This window comes from Solanum dulcamara, chromosome 12 (assembly GCF_947179165.1).
Source record: "Solanum dulcamara chromosome 12, daSolDulc1.2, whole genome shotgun sequence".
NCBI classification, from domain to species: Eukaryota; Viridiplantae; Streptophyta; class Magnoliopsida; order Solanales; family Solanaceae; genus Solanum; species Solanum dulcamara.
The window spans coordinates 54,039,684-54,050,017 of NC_077248.1; the positions used below are offsets into that span (position 1 = coordinate 54,039,684).

Sequence of the window (10,334 nt, forward strand, 5' to 3'; positions counted from 1 at the left end):
TTTTTCTCCTTTTGTGGCATTTAGTTGTGGGACAAGAAGATTGCTTCTAAAGAATTTCACTTCTACTAAGGGATGAGCCTTTATCCTAAAGTTCACTCGGTGCTAAGTAAACTCCCAATGAAAAACATACATAATCATGTCATATTCATAATCTTTGAATTGGTAAGAAATTAATAATTATTCATAAATTATATCATAAGAATAACTCCTTTAAATCATGATTTCATAACATACTCATAAGAGACAATTATCTAAAGCATATAAATTATGATAATCCTTCATTAAAAACCTGCACTTCAATTGGAAGTGGCTAAATCATAATAATCTTTCATTATCAGAATATTGCAATCGGAAGCAATTTATTTTCATAAGAACATATTGACATTTCATTCAAAAGCATCTTTAAATCATAGTTTCTTTAATTCACAATGCATGCATAATCTCAAATCTTGATTTCATAATCAAAATATTCATATAGCATGGGTTCATGTAAAAATTATTAAAAATATTGAATTATGATCAAATCATGCATAATAAAATCAATCACTAGAGGAAAAACTGAAATTTCAATAAGAACCCAATAGAAATCATGAAACCTAGAATTTGGGAAACAAAATAATTTGAGAACTTGAAGTTTCTTTGGAACTCAACAGATATAAAGGAACTCATTGATGAAATTTCTATATACCTTGATGAAAATCCTAGATGAATTTGAAAAAGAAGACTTGAAGCTTGAAACCTTGATCTTGGTCTTGGGAGAGATGACTTTGAGGGAGAGGGATTTGAACTTGAGAGAATGAGGGTGAATGAGGAGGTCGAAGAAATAGAGAGAGAAGATAACAAGAAAATGTCAAAAATCTTACCCGGCGACATTAGTCTAGCTCACCGACTCGATCGGTGAGTCGTCGAATGGGTTTGGCGCTGCCGACTTGAAAAATTCTCTGATATTTTAGGCGGAGTTAGTCATTCTCACCAACTTGATCAGCGAGTCTCCATTTCCATTTTCTCTTACCAACTTGGCTTCAACTTTTTGCAGGAATCTTAGAATATTTCGGCGATAATCATGTAGCTCACCAATCCGATCGGTGAGTCATCGTTCTCCTTCTTACCTCACCGAACTTACTTGAGTCATGATCAAAACTTTCTGAACTTTTAGGCGAGCTCGTTTTCACTTCGTCGAGTTCCCGAATGACTTTTTCAATCTTCTGCCTCACCATTACTTGAGTATTTTTTAAAACTTGATCCGAACTTAGAAATTTCTAAGGCGTTATATTCCTTCCAGTTCAGTCCCAACGTGAGATAATAGTTCCTCCATAGTATCCTATTTGGATTCATGTCTTTCAGTTATTTTCATGTCTCAGTATGCATGCATACTGATAAAATCAGTCCAGTCTTCATGCCTCAGTTCAAAGTCAGTCTTTTCATCAGTTTTCAGTGTTTAGCTTTCAATTCCAAGTTTCCAGATTTTTTCCTACCCTTTCCAGCTTAGCTAAACACCATTCGAAGATGAATGTTTCCAAGGGAGAGATATTGTAGCACCTCAAAATCCATAAACCCAGATCAAATCATGAGAAGCTAAGAAATTAAGTCTGCAGAAATTTTGGGATTTATAAGCAATATTTACGGACCGTAGACGGAACCACGGATCATAGATAAGGCTCGTAGACCAACTTCAGAGGCGGGGATTTTAGCCTGAGATATATGAGTTCAATCTACAAGTCATAAACTGATTTATGAGTGGCAGGCAAGCTTGTAGATCAATGTTCTGAAACTTGAATTTTGTCTGATTTTATAGACCACGTTTACGGCTCGTAAATAATACTACAGATCGTAGATGGGTCTCGTGAATGGTTCTGAAAACTATAGAAGTGTTTTTATTGATATTTATAACAAACTTTGAGGTTTATGCCACCGAGTTGAAGGAATCCTATCTTGAAAGTCATGTTGTGATTAATTTGTCTAAGGAAGCACTTGCTCAAGAAAGAAGAAAATTTCTTAGATTTTATATATGTTTCAAGGCGAAGAAGATGAGTTTTAAGAAAAGGTTGAAACCCTTCTATTTGATTGGATGGTGTTGGGTTTAAACAAGGTGTATATTGGAAAATAAAAATTGGAATATGTGGGGGAACAAAGTGAAGGGAAAATGAAAAGTTATTTCTCCCTCATTGGTTGAAGAGAAGAAAAGTTTTGCCCTTATATTAGGAAACACTTCCTTTAGATCTAAAAGGGTTAAGTAGAGGGTGCCCCTCGAGCCTTCATCGTCGTCGCTTGCTCGGCCTCGGCATCGACTTCGGCAAATAATGTGATTGATTTATAATTTTTTAGATAATTTATTTTTCAATCTCATTAATTAATTTGTTTTAGTATTAATTCGCTGAATTACTTATTAATTAATTAATTTGTAAATTATGAATTAATTAAGTAGTTCATGGAAATTAATTAATAACTCATGGAACTGAATTAACTAATTAATTCATGGAACGAAATTAATTTGAATTTCGCAGAAATATTTCATAAAGGACCTATTCCTTCCAAACAGACATTTTTTTCTAAAAGACACCATGTTTGTTCTGAGTAGATAAGTTCGCACCTATAGTTGGCTATAAATAGAGAGGCTTCCTCTTAATTTTCTTTTATAGTCGTTTAATATAAAATTATTTTATACCATAATTTTTTAAATAATATAAATTGCTAGCAAATATTATACATTATACATAATAATAGATAATACAAATAAAAGTGAAATCATTAATGAAATACAATTAAATAAACATTACATAATTAAAAAAATTATTTTAAATTCTACATAATTATTCAACTTTCAAGATCACTACGGTGCTCTTGTAAATATTCTATTAATGCATTGCGTAGTTCAAAATGATCTTTTTTGTCCTTTATTTTTTATGTCAAGCTAGAAATTGTTGTAATTTTTTAAACTAATATGTTTTGTTGTACTTTTTAAAATTACTATGTATTTTATATTTCAACTTTGATGTATGTCAATTACTACTTTGTTGAATGTTTATTATTTTCGGTTATTTTTAAGTACATTGTATTATTTGTTTAATAATTTATATGTTTGCATTTTTTTAATTTTTGTGAAGGTTAAATGTAGTTATATCCAATTTATAATTTATAGTAGAATTAACATAAAAATAATTAAGTCATATATAGAAAAATTAATTTATAAAAAAGGCTAACATTTATATCTAAAATTAATATTATAAAAATATTACATAAAAAATAATTAAATATACAAGAGATTTAATTAAAACATACAATTTATATAATGTTTAATTAAAAGTTTTGTATAATGAAATAATATTAAAATATTCAATAAAGTGAATTGATGTGATGAATAGTGTTGCACCAAATTTGGTGTAACACTATTCACACACCAAAATATTGTAAAATTTAGTGTTGGGTTGGAGCTCCAAAACACCAAATAAGGATTTGGTGTATACTTTAGTGTTGGATTGGAGATGGTCTTAGCTACACTTTGATTAATTACGTTCTATAACTATAGTTATAGTTGCTATGTTAATTTCTTTTTATATATCTTGCTGCATTTAATAATTTATACAAATTGATCTTTCAAAAAAAATTGCATATACAAATACAAATTTGTTTTAAAGATTTGTATGAGTCGCTAAATTCAATTTGTATACAAATATAAACCTTTAGAGATTTGTCTATGAGCCCTCAAATTTGCTTAACATATATGAGCCCCCAAATTAGAGATTCGTAAATGAGCCCCGAAATATATACAAATACAAAAGAAATATATTTAGCTATTTAATCTAAACCATAGCTACGACTGGTAATTAGTTTAAACATTAGCTGCGCCTTGTAATTATGATTTGATGTTTTCTACTCCACGTAATCGGAACATCCAATCAAATTAGTGTCTCTGGATGTGTATCATTTTCAGATCTTCCCAATTCATTGCGAAAACCATAGGAGAGAACAGGGAAGCTGATAAAATTCTAGACAAGAATCCTATATAATATTCCTAGACTAAAAGAACTCAATGTCAACATAATTACCCCCTGAATTCACATCTGTTCCTGCAATTCTTTTACTGCAAACTCCAACAGAGTCCACTTGCTTAAACTTCCGTGGAAGCTCTACTTCAACCTGTCTTGGCACTTCAGGTGGTGTACTGGAACGAATCAGTGCCCAATTAACGCCTTCAAAGAAAGGGTGCTGCTTTATCTCACTTGCTCCTCTTTTCACCCCGAGTCGGTGTTGAGGCTCTTTAATAAGCAATCCTTGAATCAGATTGCGGCTGGCAGAACTCGTTGTAGGAGAATCTGGAAACTTAAGCTGTTGTCCCACTACATTGAAGATAGTTGCCCTGTTTCCTGATCCCTTGAATGGGGTTTTACCATATAGTAATTCATACAGAAATATGCCAAATGTCCACCAGTCGACTGCATTGCCATGGCCTTCTCCCTTGATAATTTCAGGGGCTAAGTATTCATGAGTCCCGACAAATGACATTGACCGTGCTGCAGTAGGTTCTGCAACTAGCTCAGGCATAGCATTAGCAGAAAAACCAGGCTCAGTTCGAGGCTTTTGTGATCTTTTCTTGTTCTTTTGAGGAAATATTCGGGGGAGGAAGCATGTTGGCTGAATGCATGTAGATGTGGGAGCAATACAGGCTGGCTGCACACATAATGCAGCTCGTTTAAAGGGATCATCAGATGAGGTCCTTATGACCATTGGTGAAACTGCACATTTCAGGGATAGGTCAAAATCCGAAAGCATGATGTGTCCATCGTCACGTACTAGAACATTTTCAGGCTTTAAGTCTCTGTAAAGTACACCTAGCATGTGAAGATATTCGAGAGCCAATAGAACTTCTGCAGCATAAAACCTGTTGCATAAACAGGTTAATTAAACTCTGACTAAGGAACTCCACAGCTCATGATAAACAAAAAGGGCCAAGATTCTCCAAGGCCCCAACAAAAACCAAAAGAAAAGGAAAAGACAGCTAGCATATAATGTCTAATCGTATTCCTGGATTGAACTTTACATCCCTACCCATACAACAGTAGTTATGTATCCTATACACAACTAGTTAGGGTCGACTACACAATTCATCAACATTTGTTTCACTCCATTTGGACCCATACCTTTCCAATACTCACAAATTTTGTCTTTTAAGAAATATTACGAGTTTCTAATAGAAATGGTTCTCTACATTTTTTACTAACGTATAAATACTGACCAAACCAAAAGCTCCAGGCAAACATCAGAAAAAAGTAGTTTCACCAATAATCCCAACTAGTTCATAAAACTTGGATCAACAACGATTTATGTGTGTCATTTTTGTGTAGGATTCATGATAATCTTCTTGGTATAGTTCCAATTTCATATCCTACCCATATAATACTATAATTATCCACCTTCTATGGTCATTAATTGGTGACAGGAAAAGAGGGAAAATGAAAAATAATAGATCAAAAACACTAGATGATCTCTTCCCATCTGTCCAAACTTTGGTGGACAGAGTTATCCATACTGTACTGGTGCAAGGTAGTGGGTAGCTCGTGGAATTAGCCGAGGTGCACGCAAGCAGGCTTGGACACTCCAGTTATTAAAAAAAATAACAGGATCAAAACAATTTACAAAAGTCGCAAATATGGATCCGGACCTTCTTCACTATCAAATCCTAAGATAATAAACATCTAACTCAAGTCCAAGTTGGTGTGGCCTAAGAGAACCTCAGCCTGGATATACATTTTCTATGCCAGGAAAGAGAAAAGTTGAACCAAACGGGCTCTCTCAGCATATATTATTTACTAAGGAAACAATTTTCATGGCATAAATAGAAACGAAGTTGCAAAATTCTCACAAGTCACAACAGTGTCTGAGTAACAGAAGCATATCAAATTATCAACTGGTCAAGCACCACTACGAAATTAGCAAACTTCTGAACAATTTTCTCATATTTGATAATATCACTGGATTGTTCATTAAAAATATGGATGTCTAACCAAGAATAATATTTGGATAAAAACTAAGAACCAGAAGACACAAAGAAGAATACATATTAAGAGAGCAAGACAGCATGAGCTGTGAACAAGCAGGAGCCTTAAAATCATGAAACCACCAGTTCAGAAAATCTCTATTTTCTCAAAATGATACATAGTTTTAGGATCTCAACACATTATGAGCATTCACCATTTGGAACTGAAATAGAAATTGGGGAATAATCATTATGAAACAATCAATTTCCTCCTCCAGTACTACCGCCCAGAACAATTAGTGAAGAAAACTGTCAAGACAGTCCTTTCCTAGTAAAGCATGCGTACTGCCAGCTTATGGAGTTTCAATAGATAAGAGTGAATCAATGAGCCAGTAAGATGAATTACTATTTCTATTGTAGAGTCCTAACAAATTACCAAGTTCTGTATCAAGAGAGATGGGTTTTATACCATACAAGGAGTGCCAAACTAATGGAGGATTACACTTATGTTGGGAATTTAGGTGTGAAAGCTTATCAAAACAAGCTTAGAAGAGGTTTTATCTTTTGTTGCATATAAGAGAAAAGAATGGCACAAAACCGTACCTTGCAGCATATTCTGAAAAATGCTTCCCAGGCTGTCTTTGTCGTAGAGTATGTAGATCTCCTCCTGGGCAATATTCCATGACTAAACATGAAAATCTGTCGGTTTCAAAATGAGTGTACAAGGTTGGTAAGAATGGGTGGTCTAACAGCTGAAGGATTTCTTTTTCTGTCCGCGAACGGGTTAATTTTTTCCTAGTTGCAAGTGATGCCTTATCCATCACTTTCATTGCGAAATCGCAACAAGTCCCATTTAGCGCTGAAAGATAAACAGTGCCAATGTCACCACAACCAAGCCTTTTCAGTAACCTAAAGTGACTCATGCCTAATATACCATCACGTGCCCGTATTGCAAGAATAGCCTTGCATCTGGGATCATTCCCTTTGTGCGGCTTATTGGCACTTCCAGTAATGTTACTCCAGTTACTGTCATCACTAAGGTCACTGCTATCACTTGCCCTGCTAAAGCTAGTTTTAGTGCTTTCTAGTGAATCCCCCCGCATAATCAGTCTACTTCTAGTGCTCTCATAGTTTCTGTCCGTAATAAGCAAGCTTTCACTCATCAATGGATCACTCCTATATGTGCTTGTGCAGCTGTTGGGAATGTTCATAGCTGTGCCAACACCAGTACTACCAATGGTACTATGTGGACTGACATTGCTGCTTGGTGATAGTGATGCATCCCAAAGACATTCTTTTTCTTCAGAATCAGGGAGTAGACTTGCTAATGTATTTTGAGATGGATGAGAAACCATAAATGGAGAGGATACTACACCAAGATCATTTGGATTTTCAGTCCATCTCTCTGCAGGTGAAAGAAGAAATGAACTAGGTTTCATGTTAAGAACGTCAATTGAAATATCATCCAGGGAAGGACCCTTCAGAGACATGTTTTTCACTAGGCATTTACCATCTACTTTATTAGGACCGATTGGTACATAAACTGGTTTCGTTAGGTCAGTATCAACAGGTTCTGGAGGATGACTTGCTCCATGGAATGTAGTAAAGCCACTATCTTCAAGTGAGTCATCACATTGCTTGATTGTACCAGCATTGGGCATAAGTTTGTCTTGCTCCTGATACGAGTGGTTTCCTTTCCATGTTTGAAGAGGAACGGTGAAGTCAATATCCAGAAAGTCATGGGCATCGGATATAGTTCCCACCTCTTTTTTGAAGGTTGAGTAAATATTTGTCACCTCAGCCTCAGTACGGTACAGCACTGGTGGTTTTCCTGATTCAGTTGTCCTTTTCATCACTGATTGCTATTTATCATCACAAGTATCTCACTCTGAGAAGCTCCGTGGAACTGCAAATATCAATAAGAGTTGATTCATCCATAACTAACAAACGTGAATAAATCCGCTAGGATTGTTTCTCACTAGAAGCATGCTATCATTTCAAAAAGTTGTATCTTGTTAAGCAGTCATTGAAAAAACCAGCACATTGAATACGACGACATAAGAAAAGAGTATTTTTACTAAAAAGAAGTTCCGTTTTCATCCTTTATGAACACACAAATATACTTAGTAATATCTTCATATTTCAGGTTATTATTAAGTTCTTAGTTGCACCACGTGATTATGTAATTTAACAACAAAAAGAGATAGCAAGAAGGGGGACACGAACTGCTGCAGACCCAAATAAATAAACAACATGTTGTATAGTTAAAACTTTTAAATGAGATGGTTCAGGTCATTTAACATGCCTTCAAAGTAGGCAGTTCCTAGTATCAATTCTCATCGTCGCTCATCAACAAAACAGCTCCATGTGGTCAACCAAAGAAAACTAGAACAGCACGTGAAGAAACGTGTTGAAATGCTAAAATAAAGAGTGGCTACAGAACTGGTTACGACTGAATCACAGACATCCAACATACCACCCTGAATCACCTAATTATTTCACAAAATTTTGACAGCCCCAGTGGCTACTGAATGGGAAATCCTCAAGAAGCTGAAGGAAAAGGCTATAATTCCTTTGTGATGTAAAAATCAAATACTAAGAGAAAGTGGTACACCTTCTACTAGGAGTGTCGAATGGGCAAGTTGAGCTGAAATTGGGCATGTAAAGATGATTGAGTTAAAAAAAAAAAAAAAAGGGTCACTGAGCCACCCAAAAGTTACTTGGCATAGAATGGGCTAAAAATCAAGTTATAACTCAATCCATTCAATTCTTACTAAATTTTAAATATTTTATTTGTTTTCTTATAATTTATTGTGTACCTAATAAAACTCTTTTTCTTATAATAACTATATAGAACATATCAAATAAAAAGATCTGGTTTTAAAACAATTTAGACAAAGTTACTCATAGGTTCATTTGGTGCATATCCACTCAATTTTTAAATAGGCTGAACTAAGCAAGTCAAAATGGGCTAAGTTATTTCAAAAAAAAAAGGGGGGTTATTAACCTTCCTAAAACTAAATGCGATGGGTGAGTCGTGATTTTATGAGCTGATTTTGCAGCCCTTAACCCCATTATATAGAAGGCTACACACATATTCTCTTCTTCTCACCTTACATTGTATTTTCTAAAGTCAGTGGCATAAAATATACTAGCAAAAGAACCTACTGCGGAAGAGAGAATCACAGGAATTAATTGAATTCTACTCAAATACTAGAACACAAATTTAAATAAATTAACAAATTGGTTCCAGAAAATAAACGAAGGGAAAGACACTCAAATTGAAACCAACAAAATAATAAAAGAAGCAGAATGTACCACCAGTAGTAGCTAGCCCGATCTGATAATTATTTCCTTCTCTTCAACTGGGAATCTCATTTTTAAAGAATGTGAAACAAGAAATTAAACACAAGCTCAACGTCTCTCTTTGTCACAAACATTGGGTAATTTGGCATTTATTACAGAATATATATTGCTTGCTACTTAGCTAAATGTTGATGCTAGTTGCAGTAGCTAAAAATGTAAATATAGCCGTTCTAAAGGAAGCATTGCGCATACATATTAGGGGAAAAGGACTACGGAGGAGCAGACGCTTTTTGCTTTCTCTTCTTTCGTGGTTTTTGTGTTTAGCTTTAGTCATGTGTTTAACTGACGACACACAGTCAAAGTGTAAGTGTGTTTGCAATTTTAAATAGAAAGAGAGGGTGAACAAGTGAGGCAAATGTACTTGTAAAAGTTTCCAACACTCCTTTGCCTGCATATTAGAGTTAGACAAATATTAGTAGTAAAATGTAGAGATTACAATTTTTTTTAAAATCAAATCCAACTCAAAAGAAAAAGTACATGTAAGGTGATTATGTCTTATCTTACTAATTTTATTGAAGCTTAAAAAAAAGAAAAAATTATTTAATTACACTCTCTTATTTATCAATTTTTTCATTACTCCTATGCACTTCAAAAAGTTACAAAAATCCTTTTTTTTCATTCAGATACATTAATTCAATAATCCGAAATACATTAATTCAGTATTTCAAATACATTAATTCTGATTCATAAATTATCTTTATGTTCAATATATCATGCTTTAAATGTTACCTGCTGATACATAAAACCTCAATTAATGTATCTGAATTACTGAATTAATGTATCCGAATTACTGAATTAATATATTCAGATTACCATGTTTTTAAGGAATTTTTGTAAATTGAAAAAGGATAGGAAAAAATGATAATTAGCCCTTTACACTATATGATTTATGTAAGTTATACTAAAAAACATCTCTACTAATTAACATGCATGTGAAATATAGAAGAAAACGCAAGAAATAAATATTTTCGAATCATCATAAGTAAAGGATCAA

At 33.9% G+C, this 10,334-nt stretch overlaps 1 protein-coding gene across 1 annotated transcript; it reads right to left on the bottom strand.

Annotated features, from left to right (window-relative positions):
• Positions 1 to 3,786: 3,786 nt before the first annotated feature.
• Positions 3,787 to 9,635, bottom strand: LOC129877715 (serine/threonine-protein kinase D6PK-like). The gene is made up of 3 exons (XM_055953242.1): positions 9,293 to 9,635; positions 6,578 to 7,880; positions 3,787 to 4,879 (listed from the first exon to the last, which is right to left on the bottom strand). Exons 2-3 carry the CDS (start codon positions 7,825 to 7,827, stop codon positions 4,018 to 4,020), a joined length of 2,112 nt encoding a protein of 703 aa, XP_055809217.1. The 5' UTR covers positions 7,828 to 7,880; positions 9,293 to 9,635; the 3' UTR covers positions 3,787 to 4,017.
• Positions 9,636 to 10,334: the final 699 nt, after the last annotated feature.